We start from the raw sequence: 22,168 nt of genomic DNA, 5'->3' as shown, positions 1-22,168 counted from the left end.
CCAAATCTTAAGTATTGTATACAGGTCTGGAAGCCTCATTTTAGGAAGGATATGTAGACTGTTGGAATGGGTGTAGAGAAAAGCAGTGAGATTAGTGAAGGGAAGTTGATTGTTGGAACAAACTTTCTCATCTGACGTTGTCTAAGTGGGTAGTTTGAATAAATTTAAGAAGGAATTAGGCAGATTATTAGAAGGGATAGACAGGTTGAGGTAGGAGGTTTATTTCTTTTCATTTATTTTATTTTATTTTATTTTATTTATTATTATTATATATATATTTTTTATTTATTTTTTTTGGATGATGCTGTTTAAATAAATAAATAATCTGTGTATACTCCGGGACAACCAAACAGTCAGAGGAGTTCACAAGATAGACAGAATACAAGAAACAGCACCGTATTCAGCAGTCATGGGCTTGAACCCCGGTCACTCAAGGCACGTGTACTTATGCACCCGCACGCCTGACCACTAGGCTACGGCGGCCTTTTTTAAGCTTGCTGCCTTGCATTATTTGCCCATATTAATATTTATAAAAACTTTATATGTTTATAATTTTGAAACAGCTGAGTTGATAATTTATAAAATATAAATAAACACTGGCTGCATACCATTATCTGCTTTTCTGGGCTGCCTTCTTGTAGTTTAAAGTTAAATAAACAAAGTCTTCAATTATGTGATACAGTAGACTCTCGATTTTCTGGGATAGATGGTAAAAAAATTCCCGGATAATTGATAATTGATTTCCCAGTTAATCCAAAATTACAGTAAGTCCCAGAGATACGTTCCAGGACTTTTTATGTAACTCGGTAATGACTAATAAAATATTACTACTATATCCCTGATATGCCAAAATTACAAAAACCACATAATATCTTCAGAAGAATGAAGAAAAATAGTTATATATTTTTAATTAGTTCAGTTAAAAACTTTATCTGGGTACAGCAGTGAAGTAGTCGGAGTGGCACATAAGAAAACACGCTTGTTATTATACTGTAAAAACTGATGTGTACAGTAAACCCCCGCTATTCGTGGGGATTACGTTCCTGAGTAATGTCGCGAATAACGAAAATGCAAATACTGAGTTATGGCTCCCATAGTAATAAAGGGGTTCCGTTCCAAAGTATGAAATATATAAGAAAAACTAGTCTAAACTTTTGTCTATGTATGTACAAAGTATTATATGTACCTTCATATTATGAATATGTACATAGTGAAATGCAAGCATATGGCATTGAAATGAAAATAAGAAACAATTTAATATTAAATATAATATTTATTGGAAATTTCAAACAAATCTTTCAAACCAGTGCCTTTGCTAGCAAAAAAACTTATCCCGCCAGTGCTATCACCAGTTTCACTAAAGTGTTGATAAAGAAATTTTGCCTTTTCACGAATGATGAGTGAACTTAACGGAATTTTATTTTGAGTTCGGTCTTCTATCCACAAATTTAAAGCCTTTTCCATTTTTTCTAATTTAACATCACGAGTTACAGAGCAAATTTTTTAAGCAATTAGTGCGCTTTCACGGACACTACGGCAGATTTTTTCTTCCAATTTTTTGATTGATCGTACCGTTGACTCATTGATTTTATAATGTTTTGCCACTGAGGAGACACTTTCACCATTAGAAATTTTGTCTAATAACTCAATTTTATTCGCTAATGTCATCACCACCTTTGATCTTTTCACATTTCCCTTGTTATTCGTAGCCATATTTTTGTAGGGGATAGAAAAGAATTTGTCCACAATAAAGTCATTTTCTTCCGTTAACACACTCGAAAAAGCCTGTTTTACACTGCAAAACGGTAGATTTATCATTTTTGTAAGCATATCAATTTATAAATTGATAAATTTATTCAATTTATAAGCATATAAATTAAAAGCAAACGACGAAACCTTCCATGACAAGCGCATAACACATACTGAACAAGGATTAGCGAGAAACATCCACGCTCGCGATTTTGTCACCCCTCTCCCCCCACCCACTCAGCGCTGTTTTGACCTGGAAAGATAATTCTAGCCACGCCCATGTTTTTTTATGGCGGAAAATATTCACAGCGCTTTAAATTTCACATTTTTTTAGGTTTCATTTTATATTAAATCGGTGATCCCGAATACACGAAACCGCGAATACAGATACTGCGAATAGCTGGGGCTTACTATACTTTGTAGCCTTGTTTATTATAGTTGACTTCATTGGTGCCGATCGCTTCACCGCTTCTCATATTCTGTCTTTCTCCTTTGGTGCCTCCGTAGCCAGGTGGGCAGGAGCAGCAGTGCATAGCACACACTTCTTGATTAGACCGAGGTGCGAGCCCGTGACTGCCAAATACGGAGCATGCAGAAAGGTCAGGGAATGACCACTGCATATCCCTGGAGCAATATGACCTTAGTTGCTAATGCTCCTAAAAACCAAAATAACAACAATAACAACTGATATCTGAATTCCGCATGATACTTGTTAATGTTTGACCATTTTCAAACACCGTTATTATTTTAATTTTCTGATCCAACTCGATCTCTTTCCTTTTCTTGATAGATTTACTAGTACTGCTGTCACTTATTCTCTTAATTGGCACCAAGCAGACGTACGGCGTCGCTTTCGTTGTCCACAAACAACTCGCCAACAAAGTCACCAGTTTCACCCCAATATCGGAACGAATCGCACTACTTCAGTTAGCAGGCAACAAGATCAACCTGAATGTGCTCCAGGTCTATGCACCAACAGCGGACAAAGATGATCAAGAAATTGAACTGTTCTACGACAAGCTAAGCAACACTTTAAAGTCGCTGAAGAAGCACGACATTACGGTCATCCTCGGTGACTTTAATGCCAAAATCGGTCAAGGAAAGCTACAAAACATAGTCGGAGAACATGGCTTGGGACACGGAATGAACGAGGCGACAGACTCGTCCAGTTCTGCCAAGAAGAAAAATTTAGCATTGCCAACACTTGGTTTAAACTACCACCTCGACGACTATACACCTGGACCTCACCACAAGACTGACAACAATATCGTCAGGAACCAAATTGACTACATCTTAATCAACATCAGATATAAGTCAAGTGTCGTCAAGGCAAAAACTTACCCTGGAGCTGACATATCATCAGACCATAACCCAGTAATAGCAACACTACGTCTCAAATTACGAGCAGTCAAACACACAAGCACAACAAAAAGAATCGACCTGGAGAAACTGAAGAACAACACCAACAGGCGACAAGTACAGCTTCATCTCAACACTACAATCAGATCAATCGAAGCAGTAACAACAGACGTGCAAGCGTTCGGGCGTTCACTCAAACAGTGCATCAATGAAACAGCAGAAACCCTGCTAGGACATCAGACGTCGAAAAAGAAACAACAGTGGATGACCCAGCACATACTAGACCTAATGGATGAACGAAGAACATTCAAAAGCAACAACAACCGGGAAAAATACAAAGAAATACAACAAAAGATCAAACAGGAAATCCGGAAGCCGAAGGAAAAATGGATGGAAGATCAGTGTGCAGAAATCGAAGACCTAATCAAGAAAAATGACAACTTTAACCTGCACAAGAAGCTTAAAGAAGCTGGAGACATCTACAAACCAGCTCCCATCCCAAGCTTATATACGGACAACAATCAACCTATACTAAGCAAACAAGCCAAACTCGACACCTGGAAGAGCTATACATACAATCTGTTCGGCACCAACAGAAAACCGGCAGAAACGCAACAACAAACACAGGAAGACAATCTCCACATATTAACATCTGAAGTGGAACATGCCATCCGAATAACAAAGCCAGGCAAGGCCTGTGGACCTGATCAGATTCATGTGGAACTGCTGAAACAACTAGACTACAGCAACATCCAACAACTAACGAAATGGTTCAATCAAATCTACAACAACAACGACATTCCATCCGAATGGCTCCAATCCATCTTCGTGGCCCTACCAAAAAAGGCTACCAGCCGGAAATGCGAAGACTTCAGGCTGATCAGTCTAATGAGCCAGGTGCTAAAAGTCTTCCTCAAGGTGATTCAGCAAAGGATAAGATATAAGTGCGAAAGTGCACTAGGAAACACACAGTTCGGATTCTGCAGGGGACTAGGCACCAGAGAAGCAATTTTCTGTTTACAAATATTGCTACAAAGGTGCTATGAACATCAAAAAGATGTGTATATATGTTTTATTGATTACGAGAAAGCCTTCGATTCAGTAGACCACGACCGTCTAATTGACTGACTGAGAAAACTTGGGTTTGAAAACAACGATATCAACTTTATTACAACTCTCTACTGGAATCAAACAGCCCGGCTTCGCTATGACAACGACCTGACAGACCCAATTCCAATAAAAAAAGGCATCCGGCATGGCTGCCCATTATCTCCCGTTCTTTTTAACATCTATTCGGAAATGATCTTCGACCAAACACTGGCTGACAAGAACATCGGCATAAAAGTTAACGGACACTACATCAATAACTTAAGATATGCCGATGACACAGCACTAATAGCGGATTCAGAACAAGATTTACAGACCATCTTGGACGAAGTGGACATAGAAAGCCAAGTATGGGGGCTACGAATTAACAAAAAGAAAACAAAGGTGATGAAGGTCAGCAGGACTGCAAACAAAATCACGATCAAACTAAACAATGAAAAATTAGAGCAAATACAGCGCTTCAAGTATCTCGGAGTACTCATTGATGACCAGCTGAACCATGAGGCCGAAAGCAGAATTGAACAAGCCAGGCAGGCATTCACCAAGTGGAAAACCCTCCTCACCGACAGAAGCTTGAACGTCATACTCAAATTACGCACATTGAAATGCTACATCTGGCCAATACTGCTCTACGGTGTAGAAACCTGGACTCTAACATCAGCCACTACGAAAAAGCTCCAGGCCTTCGAAATGTGGCTCTACCAAAGAATGTTGAAAATCCCGTGGACAGCCAAGATAACCAACGTACAGGTCCTGCAGGACATGCACACGGAACGGGACCTGCTCAAAACCATCATCAGCAGGAAATGTAAATACCTAGGTCACATCACTAGGAACCAACAAAAATATCACCTACTACCACTCATCCTGGAGGGAAAGATCGAAGGCAAGAAACGCCCAGGCAAACCGAAAATGGCATGGCTAGATAACATCAACACCTGGCTTCACATGACAACAGCACAGATTCTACACGCAGCGCTAGACAGAGAACAGTATCAAAACGAAGTCGCAAATGCCATTCGGCAGCATTAAAGAAGAAGAAGAAAAGAACTTCACAGGGTTAAGCTGAAAACTTACTATTATCACCCCACACGAGCTCGCATTTTACTAAAGCACATTTCTGGTGGTCACTGCCATAAAACAATAAAAACAATTTGCACTTTCCGGGTTACTGGTCTTTTCTGTTAGTGCAATTCATTATAAACAGGTAGTAAACTTGATCTTATTGCATTTGCGATAATACCGATAGCTGGGATTCTGTGGGTTTTTAAGTTATTATAGTGAAATTTGTCCCTTCACTGAAATCTTCAGTCATATAAATAATATAATGTAACTTGGGGACTTATTGTATTGAAAAATGTTCAGCAACCTACATAAAAAGTATGCCAATAGATAAAAAAAAAAAAAAAAAAAAAAAAACTCGCCACGTACCACTCGCATGTCCAATACAATGCTTCCCTTTATTTTTTACAATGTTGATTTTAAATCGAATAGCTTCCCTTTATGTTTTACAGTGTCACATATGGTTTGGTCACCAACATTATAATGGTTCTTTAGAGATTTAATGGATACACCGTTTTCAAACTTTAGAATAATTTCAAGTTTTTGTTTAATTGAAAGTACATCTCTTGCGTTTGCCTATCATTTTTGTGATTTCTAAACAAAAACAAAGTTACTATAAAAAAAAAAAAAAAAAAAATCCGACATCCCTGACATAAATAACAAAACAAAATTTGCCCTTTTTTGATGCGACGAAACCAACAATCAATGCAATGCACTAAATCAAACTAAACATTTGGTCCTTTTCTTTTCTTTTTTTTAGTGGCAGGTGTGAAGACAGCAGGGGTTGCAAGATAATAGGTACACTAATCTCCCAGTGATGACTTATGACGCCGGTTCTTATCACTTATTTACAACTTGCAAAACATCTGTTTGTACCTATTCTAGTTATTACTTGAATTTTATGATTTCTGGTTGTTTTTTTTTTTTTTTTTTTTTTTAATTTGTAGTCTTGAAGTGTCCAGGTAAATTGAGAGTCTGCTGTACTTTTTTCTGGGATGTGTGCACTGTCACAAACAGCCAAAACGATTTCAGTACATTTCCACACATACATCAGAAATATTGCCATTTTTTTCTAATTATACAAATAAGACAATTTTTTAAAAAAATGAAAGTTACTTCACCCAATGTAATTTTTATTATCTAGTAAAATAATTTGTTTTTTAGGATCACTTACTATTGCCTGCCACAGTGCACAATAAAACTCAGAGGCCTAGAATGTCTCTTGTTATGCCAGCTATGACTTTTAATGGTGAGTATATCATTTTATTTTGATAGTAGATAGATTAGGCAAACACTTACAGAGCTGTAACTAGCTGACTTTGTGCACTACTCAAAATCAAATATTTTGTCTCCCCATCCCCAATTCCACCTTAAAAAAAAACAGTTTGCACTCCTTTATCATATGCTGTATTTCTCAGTACAAATAATCTTTTGAGTAGTACTGAGGTTCTGAATGTATTGTATCATCCATCCTGTTTTATTTCTTCCTCTGTGGATTATGCTTTTAAGGTGTGTGTGCATGCGTGTGCGCACACAAACACACAAGGATTGGGGGAAAAAAAATTTTGTAATTGAGTTAGCATCAAGTTTTATTTATTGTTAGTAATAGATGTTATAAATCTGAATTTATGAACAGTCAAACTGATGTCCATTTCTCTCATTGGCCAGTGATAAAGTTCCCTTTCAAGTCAATCAGGAGAAAACTTAATTCAATTCATGAAAATTGAAGAAGGTATACTAGCAAGGCAAGTACCATTCATAGATGGCTTGTGCAAAAATACAGTGTGGCTGAATAAATCCAAGGAATGTTAATAAGCAGTTTGGAATGGTCTAGAAATAGTTACCATAAAACATTAATACTACAGCCACTCCCTGACTATGTAAGGGTTGCATTCCGTTGAACTCTACGTAAGTTGGAATTTCCCCATGCTCGTGCAGTACTCGCAATTGAGCTCGCTGAATTGATTGAATCATAAAATAAATCTTCGATGAACATGTGAATAGAATTATTTATTGTATTTATTCAATTTTTTATCTTATGCTTAGGAAAAATTATAAAAGCGTGCAATTTAAAAAATTTCAAAATTATAAAATTACAAAAAAAGAGAGGTGACAAGCATAACGTCATTAAGTTTTATCTCTTGAGCATTGTTGCCAGAATCAACATCTTCAGCTGATAAGTACGCTGCTGCAGAGGTTGGGGGCTGTGGAGATTTAGAAGGGATTGGCCACTCAATCTTATGAAAGAACATATTAATGGATGACTGGACGGCGGCTATTTTCTTTTCATCATAGATTTCTTTATAGCAAGCAAGCATATCATTCGCCCCTCTGTTAACTTTTAAGAATCATTTGCTGTCAGGATCCATCTTATCAAACCTCGCCATTGCCGATGCAATTTCACGAAATGCCATCCCTCTGGTGATGAAGAGTCTCAGCTCCTCATTTGGTCCATCTTGAGCCTGGTCGGCATTTTCTTCTTACACTATCGCTGCCTGCAATCAGTAAGTTCTTCATTAGATAATTCCTTCTTTTCTTCCTCTATTAACTCCTCCATGTCTTTGGTATCAACCTCCAACTGAAGTAGCTCTGCAACCTTTACAATCTTGTCTGTAACCCCTTCATATGATTAGTCTTTTTCAAATTCTTTGAAGCCTTGTACGTGCCGTGGGAATATTTTCTTACATGTGCCATTTAAACAACTTTTAATAATTTCCGTCCAGACCTTATTAATGTTTAAGATGATGTGGTAAATATTGTAAGATTTCCAAAAGACTCTTAACGTAAAATTTTTTTCTCACTGTCTACTGCACACAATGCCTGAGCAAATGTTGTGCATAAATAGTGTGATTTTAAATTTGAAATACACCCTGATCCTTAGGTTGGATGAGTGAAGTTGTGTTTGGCGGTAGAAATATGACTCGTATGTTCGAATTGAAATCATCTAGATGTGTAGGATGTCCAGGAGCATTATCTAATAGAAGCAAAATCTTGAAAGGAACATCATTGTCTTTACAATATTTTTCAACCTCTGAAATGAAGCAGCATTTAAACCAATCTTCAAAGATAGATATTGTTAGCATTAGTAGAGGCATACTATGCAAGAAAGCAAGCTTATGCAGCATCAGCCGAAAAAAAACCCTTCCATTTGTTCCAAATGCCTGTCCAGTTCAGCCTTAAATTTATTTAGGCTATCAATTCCACAACAAAAGATGGAAGTCTGCTCCACCAATCAACTATCCACTGGCTAAAGACAAATTTCTGCACATCTATTCTATAACTGTCTTTCCTCAATTTGAATCTGTGCTCCCTCAGGTTCTTAATCTGAGAAAGAGGAAGAATCCCATCAGCATTCAGCTTGCTCAACCCATTCAAGGCCTTATACACCTCAATCAAATCACCTCATAGGTGCCTACTCTCCAGGCACGGCAATTTGCAGAACTTAAGCCTTTCTTCATAAGAGTACCCCTTTGTTCCCCTCACCAATCTTGTTGCCCTTCTTTTCGTTCTAACAACTCTACATAATTCCTAAAATAAGGCCTTCAGACCTGTACACAATACTCTAGGTGTGTCCTGACCATTGCCATGTGTAACGGGATAATCACATCCCTGTCCCTACTAGCAAAATTCCTATATATCATTGACAAGACTCCATGACCTGCCCTGGCAGCCCATCTGCACTTCTCAGCAAACTTCATATTTGACTGCACAATTACCCCCAGGTCTTTTTCGCTTTCCACTTCCCTGAGTGTAATACCACACAGTTGGTAGGTTTCTTTTCGGTTATTGCTACCCATATGCAGTACTTTACATTTGTAAATGTTAAATGTTGTTATCCATGTCTCTGGTTCAATCGGAAATGCACGAGTATGGTGGCTTTATTGATGCCCGAGGATTTCCAGAATGCTACACAAGCATTGGTTTTAATCTGTAATCTCCCACTGTATTAGCCCCAAGCAAAAACGTGGCTCTATCTTTTAAAGCCTTGAAACCTAGCATTGTCTTTTCCTCTTTGGTTAATGTATGTTTGATCCGGCATTTTTTTCCAATACAGAGCAGTCTCGTATACGTTAAAAGTTTGCTGTGTCGAATAGCCAACCGCTTTTATCAATAATTTTTTCCAACACCACAAAATTTCTCTGCAGCTGCAGAATTGGCACTGGCGACTTCACCACATACTTTAACATTGTGGAAACCAGCACAATGCTTGAACCTATTAAACCACACGTTGCTTGCTATGAACTTGGCTTGGGGTTCGCTGTACTTATCCTTAATACCTTCATAAATACTTCTTGCTTTTGCTTGAATGGGCATTAAACTCGGGTGCATTCCCTTCTGAATCTGATTTTTTAACCATATTATTAATAGCTGTTCCATCTTTGATTTAGCACTCGAACGCATTTTTTTGTGATCACTGTAGATCTTAAATGCATTGATCCTTTAACATGTTCTTTTATGCATACACTGTCCTTTAAAATAGTATTCATTGTTGAAGCAGCAAGACCTAATTCCCTTGCAATAGATAACAAACTTTGTCCTGCTTTGTACTTAATTATTTTCATCTTCATTTCTAAATCAATTTTGTTTAGTTTCCTGGCATTACCACCACTTGCAATCCGCTGGTCGCTTTCCCTTCATCATTGTAATACGTAAATAAGAATGAAGAGAAGTTTCTGAAAATTTGTGTTTTATATGATTGAAGATTTTAGTGAAGGGGAATACATTTCACCATAATAACATAGAAACCCGCACAGTTGCAGTTATTGGTATTATCGCAAATGCAATAAGATCGAGTTTATAATAGATTGCACTAACAGAAAATCCCAATAAACAGGAAAGTGCAAGTGGTTTTTTTGTTGTTTGATGGTCATAACCTCCAGAAATGTGTTTTAGAAAAATATCACAAAGGTATTCAAAATTGATTCTTATAACGGAACATTATAAAGCAGAAAGATTTTTAAAATTTACTGTTTAATCATTCCCAGGTGGACAGAGCAAAGGCCTTTACATTATACAAAAGAAGCTCTGCTATACCAATTTTGATTATCATTGAAATGATTGTCAGAAGACATTAACAAGAACTAAACACAATTTACCAAGAAAAATGCTTTGGTTAGTTAACTCAGACAGTGACAAGAACTAAACACAATTTACCAAAAGAAGACTGTTCTGGTTAGTTGATTCTGCATATTCCTTCTTATGCATCAAGAGAAGAATATTAGTATGTGATAGTAAAAGCTTTTAGCGGGTGTAATTACTGTAATCAACAAATGTCTAAATTGGTTTAATAAATAATAATAGTAATAATGTTAATACATTGTCCCATGAGTATGACAATGTGTGTGTGTGTGTATATATATATATATATATATATTGCATGATATATATTACTGTTACAGAGGTTTTGAGGAATATAGAACATGTAAAGTTGTCCATGCATGAAGTAATGGCAAGTTTATGTTCAAATATATATATATATATTTTTGAAAACCGCAAACACAAAAGTTATCAAAACCTATAGTACTTAGTACCGTGCATGGGTTGAGGGAGATGGGGATCGAGCGGATCATACGTATCCTCTAGCATCAGATGATTGATATTATGTCCCGTGTTAATGATAGTGTGTCCAGTATCATTAACACTGGACACAATTTGATATAGTTAAGGGTTAGGGTCACATGAATGCATGACAATAAAATTATAACATGCAAGAACAGAAATAATTTTTCTATTATTTTATCAACAGTGTTGTATGGTAAGTAGAGCAGGAACTAACAATAACATAATTGACCTATAGAATAAAGAATATAAAAGTAAAAGGAAGAATATAAAAAAAAATATTGGGCCAAATTCAATAATGTGTGAGGAGCATACTACAAATTAAGTTGCAATCACAGCCCTATAAGTAATAAAGGAAAACAAAACGTTAACATATAGGAAAATATTATATTCTGCACAAGCAGTATGATCTGGGTTCTGTCAGGATGCTAGTTAGCATTAGCATTAGTAGAGGCATTTGATGCAAGAAAGCAAGCTTATGCAGCATCAGCAAAAAAAAAAAAAAAAAAAACCCCACTTCCACTTCACCCCTCTGTTTGTTCAAAATACCTATCCAGCTGAGCCTTAAACTTATTTAGGCTATCAACCTCCACGACAAGGGATGGAAGTCTGTTCGACCAACCAACCACCCGCTGGCTAAAGGCAAATTTCCGCACGTCTATCCTACATCTGTCTTTCCTCAATTTGAATTTATGCCCTCTCAGGTGATTATTCTGAGCTAGAGGAAAAATCCCATCAGCATTGAGCATGCTCAAACCATTCAAGGCTTTATACACCTCTATCAGATCAGGTCGCTGGTGCCTAGTCTCCAGACACTGTAATTTGCAAAACTTAAGCCTTTCTTCGTAAGAGCACCCCTTTGTTCCATTCACTAATCTTGTTGCCCTTCTCTGTACTCGTTCCAGCAGCTCTACATCCTTCTTGAAATGAGACCTCCAGACCTGTATACAGTACTCTAGGTGTGGCCTGACCATTGCCTTATACAAGGGAATAATCACCTCCTTATCCCTGCTGGAAAAATTCCTGTATATCATTGACAATACTCCATGAGCTACTCTTGCAGCCCGTCTGCACTGCTCAGAGAACTTCATATCTGCCTGCACAACCACCCCCAAAGTCAATTTCATTCTCTACCACTGTCAGTGTAGTACCACAGAGTTGATACATTGCTCTGGGGTTGCTGTTTCCCATGTGTAGTACTTTACATTTGTCAATGTTAAACTTCATTTGCCACCTCTCAGCCCATCTGCTCAACCTCTCCAGATCCTGTTGCAGCAGCATAGTGTCAGTAGTGTCCTTGACAACCCTGCCAACCTTTGTATCGTCTGCAAACTTGGACATTAAGCTTGATATACCATCATCAATGTCATTTATAAATACAGAAAACAATAATGGACCCAACACTGAGCCCTGAGGGACTCCACTAATAACATTAGTCCACGATGAGGTTGGGAATAGCTGTGAGATAAAGGCTCCATTGGAGAAGAGACAATCACCAAGTTGTGATCTGAAGTGCCTAAAAGACCTCTCACTTCGACCGTGTACTTAGAAGGTTTGTTTGTGAGAAAAAGATCAAGCGTGCTGGCTGTATGATTAGGATTGTCCTGTATTCTTGTAGGTAAATGAACAGTCTGTGCAAGGTTGTTAGTAATTGCAAAAGCCTCAGCAGTTCGACCAGCTGGGTCGGTGTGACTAGAAAATGGATGCCAGCTGGAGTTGTGAACATTAAATTCACTAAGGAAAGTTACCTCACTCTTAGGAAAGTTGGACTGCAGAAAGTCAAGTTGCAAAGAGAGGAAATCAAAGAGCTCCAAGTAATTAGTGGAGTTGGGAGAACAGTAGAGACAACAGATGAATTTTACACCATGAGGTAGAGAGATTTTAAGCCAGAGAAGATCGAAGAGAGGAGATTCCAAATTACCAAGTCTCTGACAGGGAACATCAGAACGGACATATGCACAAGTATCACCTTTGAGGCGAAAGGCATCATACAGAGAATAATTTGGGCATCTGAGATGAGCAGTAGTTGAATCAACCGATAACTGAGATTCTATCAGAAAAAGTACATGGGGTTTGGCAGACTGCAAGTGGAAATGGACATCATTGAGATTAGAATTGAGACCACGTATATTTGTGAAATGAATTAGGAAGTGATTGGGAGGTTTAGATCTTTTTGCAGATAGGCTTGCTCTATTAGTTTGACAATTCATGGTGTATTCGATAGTAAGAAAAAGTGGGTGGGACATGCTGTATGAAGTAATGAAATTTTTGGATATGGCGTACAAATGGTAAGAATATACGCAGATCCTTGACATAACATGACCTCGACAGTGCCCCCCCCCCGCATACACACTACTCGGACTCCCTCCAGTCACTATCTGGCAGAGTAGAGGTAGCAAAATTAAACGCTAGCTGATCCAGAAGACCCCTAGAAAGTTACCAATAGGTTCGGTCCGGTTTACTAACTATTGGCAGGCCTGTGAACACCGTTTTAGAGCTGTACCCTCGAAATGTAAGGAATAATGGATCTCGCCACGATGTTCATCATAACCTCAAAAGTCATCAGTCATACTGCATGATGGAAGAGATGGGGAACGGTTGACTGGAACTTAGCTCTAGAGATTAAACATGGGTTCCGCCACTTCAAGCCTCCAATAAGTAAAGTGGTGGTATTGCACCGGTTGATAAGAGTCATCTACCACCTAGTACTGCCTGGTAACATAGAGGGGCAGCATTCCTCCATGTGGTGTGGCACCACACCTCAACCCCTGCTTATGTTGGTTTACGCCTGGGTGGTCACCCACCATGTACTTGTGCATGGAGGTTATGCCCAGGATTACTAACAGTCCCACCATCATGAAGGTGCAAGCAGAGGATTTGGCTATCACAGACCGTCCGGACTTTGCCGAAATTGGGTCCACTTGACTTGAGTGTCACCCGAATATCAGTTCCATCAGCATTTTAGACTCCCGGGTAGCAAATTCAGCTTGTCTGGCATATCTGAGAGAATGTCTGTGACAACCTCAAAAAACAACCATTTGCAGCTCTTTGACTTCCCCTCTCTTTGCAACTTGACTTTCTTCAGTCCAACTTTCCTAAAAGTGAGGTAATTTTCCTTGGTGATTTTAATGTTCACAATTCCAGCTGGCTTTCATTTTCTAGTCACACCTACCCAGCTAGTCGAGATGCTGAGGCTTTTGCAATTACTAATTACCTTGCATGGATTGTTCATTTACCTACAAGAATACCGGACAATCCTAACTATACAGGCAACTCACTTTTTTTTTCTCACAAACAACCCTTCCAAGTACACAGTCGAAGTGTGTGGTCCTTTAGGCACCTCAGATCACAACTTGGTGATTGTCTCTTCTCCAATGGAGCCATTATCTCACGGCTATTCCCAACCTCGTATTGTTTGGCATTACAAGAAAGCAAAATGAGATGACCTGCGAGATTTCTTTTCTTCTTTTCCTTGGTCGGATTACTGTTTCAAAACTTCTGATGTCAAAGTTTGCTCAGATCGTGTCAGTGAAATTATTCTTGCAGGAATGGAATCCTTTATTCCACACTCCACTTTAAAATCTCGTCCTTTATCTAAACCTTGGTTTTCCAATAAATGTGCTAAGGCTGTTCAAGAGAAGAACGTTGCATATCATAATTGACATGTTTCTAATTCTTCAGTTTCATTTTCTGCCTACACCAAAGTTTGCAACAATTATAAAGCAGTTATTAATCAATCCAAACTATATTTTGAACAGGCTAAAGTAGAAAACTTGCTTCTTGCCCTAATGGTAGCAGAGCATTCTGGTCTCTTGCCAAAGCTATTGGTGCAACTTCTGCCCATCTCTGCTCCGACATCTGTCCAAACCAAATGGTTCTGTTGTCACTTCAGCCAAGGATAAAGATGACCTGCTAGCATCCCATTTTTCTTCCAACTCATGTATTAATGATCTTGGTCAAACACCTCCCACCATTCCCAACACGCTCCATTCAATGCCTCCTGTGGTTTTCCGTCAAAAGGATGTGAGAAGGACTTTGACAAATCGTTATACTAAGAAAGCTCCAGGTGGTCCTGATCATATTTTTCCACTTATTCTCAAAACCTGTGCTCCTGAGCCTACGCCTGTTCTTTACCGCCTGTTTTTACTTTCTTGTTCCAAAGGTGTTTTTCCTTCTGTTTGAAAGTTTGCTCTTGTCCAAACAGCGACTAAAAAGGGTGACAAATCCCCTCCCATCCAATTATCGTTCCATTGCAATTACTTCTACTCTTTCTAAAGTAATGGATAAATCAATTAACCGCCAACTCTTAAACTACCTAGAAACCTTCCACCTGATCAATGATCACCAGTATGGATTCCATCACTGTCGATCCACTGGTGATATTCTGGCTTACGTTACCCATTTATGGACAAATTCAATGGAAACGTTCAATGAAACACAAGCAGTTGCTCTTCACATCTCAAAGGCTTTCGATCGTGTTTGGCATAAATGTCTTCTAAACAAGCTTCCATCTTATGGTTTTCCAACTGTTTTTTCTAATTGGTTATCCAGTTTTCTTTCTGATTGCTCATTGAGGGTGATGGTAGATGGCTCTCTGCCTTCTAAGTTCTCCACTAATGCTAGTTTCCCCCAAGGTTCAGTTCTTTCCCCCACTATTTTCCTCTTGTATATTAATGAACTTCTTCCATTGACTGGAAATCCTATCCATAGTTTTGCCGATGATAGCACATTGCATTCCACTTTCCATTTTGAGAAACCTTGCCCTGCTAAATCAGCTTCAACTTCTCGTTGAAGTTGAAGCTACCAATTCCTTAAATGCCAATCTCCAGGTAATTCTCCAGTGGGACAAAGACAACTCAGTTGATTTCAATCCTTCTAAAACTCAGTGTTGTCTTATATCTCGCAAAAAGGATTCTTCTGCTCCTATGCTTATCTTTGGTGACGAGAACATTTCTAGACTAAATGATATATCTCTTTTGGGTATTACCGTGACTTCTAATCTCTCTTGGCACAAGTACATTACAAATATTGCTTCCTCTATATCTAAAAAACTTGGTTTTCTCTTTCGCTCTCGGCTTTACTTTTCTTCCAAACAGCTGTTCACTGTGTACAAATTGCAAATCCGCCCTACCATGGAATATTGTTCCCGCATCTGGGGCAGTGCCCCCAAAACCTCTCTGAGGCTTCTAGATTCCATTCAGAAGAGGGCAGTTAGGTTAATTAATGACTCATCTCTAATTAATGACAGTCTCTCCAATCTCTGCCTCAGACGTATTGTTTCTGCTGCATGCCTTTTCTACAGATACTTTCATGGGCACTGTTCTTCTGAATTGGCTTCTTTAATTCCCGCTCAACATCAAACTCACAGAACCAACTTTTCGTCTTCCTCGTTTATTCATTCAGCTGTCGTTTTCTGGAACAACCTTTCTTCATATGTCCTGAAAATTACAGTCTACAGAAGTTCAAGTCTAATGTCAACAAATATCTTCTTTCGTCTTCTCAGCCTCCAACACAAGCACAGTACTATGTACTATAAGTTCTAATACCTCTCGTGTATGTTTTTCATAAAAAAAATTTAAAAAAAACTTGTTTCGGCTTGATCCCCCCCCCTTTGTGAAATGGGGATACGTTCTCACATGTCCAGTCCTGAGGGACCTCTCCTGAATCCAAGATGCTCTCATAAGTATGGCTAATAGTTTGTTTACTTCATTTGCTGCCTTCTGTAATATAACTGGATAGATTCCATTCATCCGAGATTCCTTTTTTATGTTTAACTTCAACAATTTCTCTTCCACTTTACTCTTAGTTATTACAAAATCCTTTAGCTCTTCGTTAGAGTTTAAGCCTGACGTAACCCAGTGGCCAGGAGCGAGAGTGCATAGCACACGTTCCTTGAGTGGACCGGGGTTCAAGCCCGTGACTATTAAATACGATAAATATTTGTATTGAAGATTTATTGTAAACTCTGCTGACATGGTTGTTGTGCCGGAGTATAAACAGAAAATTTAAAATTTAAATAAACCTCTGGCATCCTCTTCCTTAAAACATTTTTCATGCATGAATGTAGATGCAAAATACCTATTCAGCCTGCCAGCAACCTGAGCAGTTGATCCACAGTTAAACCATCGACATCGTGGAACTAGTGCAGTTCATCTCTTCTTTTAGTGTTTATATAAGAAAACTTTGCATCCTTCGCCAAGTATCTCTCATATACCTTTTCCTGCCTGACCTCCTTTGTAACTTGATTACAGACTAGTTTATGTCTACTAATGGCTTCTGTGTTGCCTGATAATTTATATGCATCCCATGCACATTTCTTCTCTGCCACGAGTTTCATCAGTTCATCTGACACCCATTTAGGCCTGTACCTTGAAGTGTATTTTTTACTTGGTATGAAAAGCCTGGTAGCTTAATTGATTAATTCCTTGAATGTTTCCCATTTAGAATTTGCTGCTGGTAATATCATCAGTTGATCCCACTGTATAGGATTTAAAAATTGTCTGAGACCACTGTTGCCACTGTTCCGAAAGCAAAAACCCTACCTTTTACCCTTGGTGGTAGTTACATTTCTCTCAGTAAATCCCAAATCAATACGCCATGATCACTAGTGGGTCTTTTATCTGCAAATTCTTAATGCATGAATAATCACTGCTGATAACCAGATCAAGAGTATTTACATTCTCTTAGCCACAAACGAATCCACAAAATTCTTGCTAGTGTGTGAGTGAGTGACCAACTCACAAGTTCCACTCAATATCTGGACAGTTAAAATCTCCCATTATAAGATGTTCTGATTTACTGGATCACTCTATTTCTCTGTACAGCTGTTCATTGTACTGATCAGAGTTATTAGGCCTATAATGCACTCCTACTCTCATTTTTATGTCAACATCATTAACTTTTACTCCTGGCAGACATACCCTGGTTCTGTTCCACCTATCCTTTTTTTTTTTTTTTTTTTTTTGTGTATATTTCCCGTTTCCCTGACAGTAGTCACCAGCAACAACTAGCACCTGGGACTAGCACATACAGATTTGAGGATTGCTGCTGGTTTGCCTTAATGATCAAGTGCAAGCTATGGCATTGATGTGGAAGGTGAGAGCTTGATGGGACTCAGCAATTTGATACCTTTAAGTGCATCCACCCAGTTCTTCAAGCTTTCATAAAGGCTCATAACAACACTGAATTGGCACCTAATATCCTCTCACTCCTTACATCAAGCACACACAAAGACATCCCCTTGGCAATATCAAGTCCCATTGCTGATAGCTCTGCAAACATCAGACAAGCCATACATCTCATAAGGTTGTGATTTGGAGGACAACTGCCCCCTCCGTTCTCCCCAGAAACACGGCACTCCCACTGGCTTGAGCTCCTTGCTGTGCTGTGGTCTGAGGCATGATTTTGTTCAAATTAACAGAAGTGGTACTAGAAAAATTGTCTAACTTAAGTTTGTATTCTTTATAAGATAAAAGACAGATAAAATGATACAATTCAACAGAAGCTTTTTTAAGCAGTATAATATAAGTAGAGATAAAGTGGTAAATCTATCTACTTTTAAATCCTGACCTGATAATAGGTCACTATAAGTTAGTGGCTATTGGGAACCTAACTCCAAAATAACAATAAAATAATTTTACCTACAACCCAAAGGAATATTGAAGAAAATAAAATAGGTGACCTATAAGGCCTAGGAGTATTGAGGAAAGAAAAAATTAATGCACTGAAAAGAATATAAAAATTGAGACAAATCAATAATATAGAGAGACAACTGTTTACAAAGTTAAATTGACAACATGCCTCTCTAAATAACAAAGATTTTACTGCTTAAAGGCCTTATAGGGACTGTAAGGCCTGATACTTCAAGGGCCTTTTACTACTTATAGCGCTATACATGGACCGGAAATGTGCCCCCAATTTATAAAGGGGGATCAAAGGGTGACATTTAATTACAGACCTGCTAGTTTCATTTCTGTTCCAGGGAAAATAATGGAGTCACTGGTTAAAGAAGTTCTGTAATCCAAGTCCAGGCCCATCTAAACAGGAATACATTTATACTGCAGTCACAGTATGGATTTTTTAAGGGGCAGTCTTCTCTGATTGGATACTCTGAGACAAGGGAACTAGATACAGAAAATAATTTTCACATCATATACTTAAATATCAGAAAAGCTTTTGGTATTGTTTCCAATAAAAGAATATTGTAAAAATTGCAGCAGTATAGCAGGTTACTGCTATGGATAAAGGGATGGTTAAGCAGACACTGCTCTTCTTAGATAAATGTTGGAAGATTCCCCCCTTCCCAGAATTCAGTCTTTGGTCCGTTGTCGTTTTCAATATTTATTAAATGATATTGATATGCTTTTATCATTTGAATTTAATATTGTCAAATGCAAGGTACTTCATATTGGGAGTAGTAAACTCAGTTTAATGTGTTCATGTGTATGTGGTACCATATAGTTCAGCTGTGTGGTTCCACATACAAGGCAGAGGAGAATGAAAAAGATCTCAGGACAATTGTGCAGTCAGTTATGAAATTAAGTTTTCTGAGCAATGTAGACAGGCTGCCAGGACAGCTCATGGGGTGCTATCAGCGATATACAAGAATTTTGCCAACAGGGATAAGGAGGTGATTATCCCATTGTATAAGGCAATTGTTCAGTACTGCATCCAGGTCTGATAGCCTCATTTGTGGAAGGATGTGGATCTGTTGGAACAGGTGCAAAGAAGAGCAAGATTACTAAGGGGAGCAAAAGTTTATTCTTATTAAACAATTTGCAGAACTGGGACCACCAGTTCTGCAAATTGCAGCATCTAGAGATTATAAACATGTCAGGAGATTTGATTGAGGTGTTTAAGGCTATGAATGGATTAGGTAAACTCAATGCCAATGGAATCCTTCTTCTTGCTTAGACTATGTACATGAGAGGGCATAAATTCAAATTGAGGAAGAATCGATGTGTGGAAATTTTTCATCGGTCATTGACTGTGTTGGAACAAACTTCCATTTGGTGTTGTCAGAGTAGGTAGTAGGAATAAATTCGAGGAAGAAGTAGACAAATAGTTAGAGGAGATGGACAGATGATTATGGGAAGTGTTTTTTTTTTTTTTTGCTGACACTGTATAAGCTTGCTTTTTTTGCAACGTTTGCCAGCACTAATACTAATATGCAGGGTCCAGTCACATTATTATGACCACCTACCTAGTATCCAGAATATACACCTTTTGCAGTATTTACTGCAGCCAGCTGCCATGGGAGGAACTCAATAAGTCTGCAGAAAGTTGCTACGGGTATCTGTGACCATGCAGACTGCAGTGCATCCCCAGAGTTCCTGTAGGTTCCTTGTTGGAGGATCCATCCATCTGATGTGTCGATCGAGGTGGTCCCATAGATTTTCAATTGGGTTAAGATCCAGGTGGCCATGGGAGTAGCTTGAAGTCTTCGTCATGCTCCTCAAGCCACTCAGACAATTCTGGTGACAAGGCATGGTGCATTGTCTTGCTGATAGATACCATCTCCCCCAGAAAACACAGTCAGCGTGTACGAGTGTACCTGATTGGTGACGATTGATAGGTAACCATTTGCATTCAGGGTGCCCTCCAGAGGTATCAGTGGACCCAAGCCATGCCATGAAAACATTCCCCAGACCATAATGCCACCCCCCACCAGCCTGCCTTCTGCCAACAGTCATGTCCGGGTGTCTGTTTTCAGAGGTTTAATGCCTAATACGCCACCGTCCATCCACTTGGTGGGACAGAAACCATGCCATGACTCATCGGAGAAGGCCACCCATTGCCACTCGGCCGGGGTCCAGTGTCAGTATTGCTGTGCAAACTGACGGTGTTGTTTGCGATGAATGGCCGTCAGCTCCAGAGCCCAATGTGCAACAGGATTCAACGCACTGTCATGTTGGAGACCTTTCAGGTGGCCCACGGTTCATTTGGATGGCCAGTTGAGCAACAGTAGCACGCCAATCGGTCCTGATCAACCATTTCATCTGATGTTCACCTCTGGGATCATGGCGCACGAGGCTCCACAATTGGAAATCGGGTTGTCAAAACTGTCCCATTCATCCAGTCTTGATACACTTTCACCACTGCAGCACATGAGCATTTCACAAAGTCCGCTGTTTCGGAAATGCTGATACCCCTTGCCCAATAGCCGACGATCATACCTTTTTTTCCAGGTCTGATAGGTTGCGCGTGCTTTTCCCATGAAAGAGGCTGTTACTGTGTTCACGGATGCCGAACGTCAAGCCTTATATGCTTGAGGTGCGTGAACTTGACACGTGTGCTGTATAATTCACTAGGCATGTGTGATGTCTGCATTGGGGGGGGGGGGTCATAATATTGTGACTGGACTGTGTACAGGTATCTATGTAAAAGATGTCTGAAAAATATATATATATAGTCCAGTGTTGAAGGTGCCCTTGTAGTAATTATTAAAAATGCCTTTAATCATAATTTCATCCCAGCTATTTTAATGATTTCTTTTTACAGAATGTTACTACATATTTTAAGTAATGGAAAAATTCAAATATATGAGTTCTAAACAAAAGAGTTTTAAGGCAATTATTATGCAGGTATGGGGCCAAGATTATGAGTAAGCATAGGGGAGGGCTCACCACATTACTGGTTTTAACCACTTCACTTCACTTCACTTCGCTGAAGTGTGTGCGCGGGCGCGTGCGCGCATAAGATGCAGATATGGTTTAGGCCTCTATCACACTCATAACGGATATGAAAGCAGAACATCTGTTACTGTGTGAAGAACTGCATTTGGTGATGTTTGCTTAAATAAGGCTGTACATTGAGAGACCCCTGTCAAAGATGATGGGTCAGTCTTCACTTCAAGTAGTGTTGAAATGATTGTGGATGTACAGGGAATCTCCTTTGTATGATGTCAAATAATTTTGACTGAAAGCCTGGACATGTGTTAAGTGTCGGAAATTTTTTTTTTTTCAAGATTGTTGAATGATGACAAAGACGTTCACTGTCAGGAACTGCATGAAGAGCTTAAAAGAAGTGTAGAAATGGATCCCAATTTCATCAGTCACACTTTTATTAGTGATCCATAAAACATGGGTATATTGCTGTGATCCCAAAATGAAATTCCAGTCATCCCACTGGAAGTTGCCAAACTATTCTCCTCCCACTCCCAAAAAAAAAAAAAAGCATTACAGGTTTACTCAAAGGTGCAAAGGATGTGGGATTTTATTTTTTATTTATTTTTTTTTGTGGCATTTGGTGCATCTTTCATGAAATTGTTCAGAATTGTTTTATAATAAACCCTCAGATTTATTTTAAAATTATCTATAAAAGTTTGCTATAT

General features: G+C 38.8%; 1 protein-coding gene across 1 annotated transcript in view; it reads left to right on the top strand.

The window, feature by feature from the left end:
* The window catches only part of Atf6 (bZIP_ATF6 domain-containing protein ATf6), a 273,849-nt gene that overhangs the window by 248,671 nt on the left and 3,010 nt on the right, over positions 1-22,168 (top strand). The window contains exon 12 of the mRNA XM_090372442.1: positions 6,442-6,526. Within this exon, the coding sequence (XP_090228568.1) occupies positions 6,442-6,526 (85 nt within the window). The remainder of the gene's footprint in view (positions 1-6,441; positions 6,527-22,168) is intronic.

The sequence above is a fragment of the Mastigoproctus giganteus genome, chromosome 4 (genome assembly GCF_048544385.1).
Source record: "Mastigoproctus giganteus isolate SK-2022 chromosome 4, ASM4854438v1, whole genome shotgun sequence".
Classification (NCBI taxonomy): domain Eukaryota; kingdom Metazoa; phylum Arthropoda; class Arachnida; order Uropygi; family Thelyphonidae; genus Mastigoproctus; species Mastigoproctus giganteus.
This window is presented reverse-complemented; position numbering and strand designations above follow the sequence as displayed.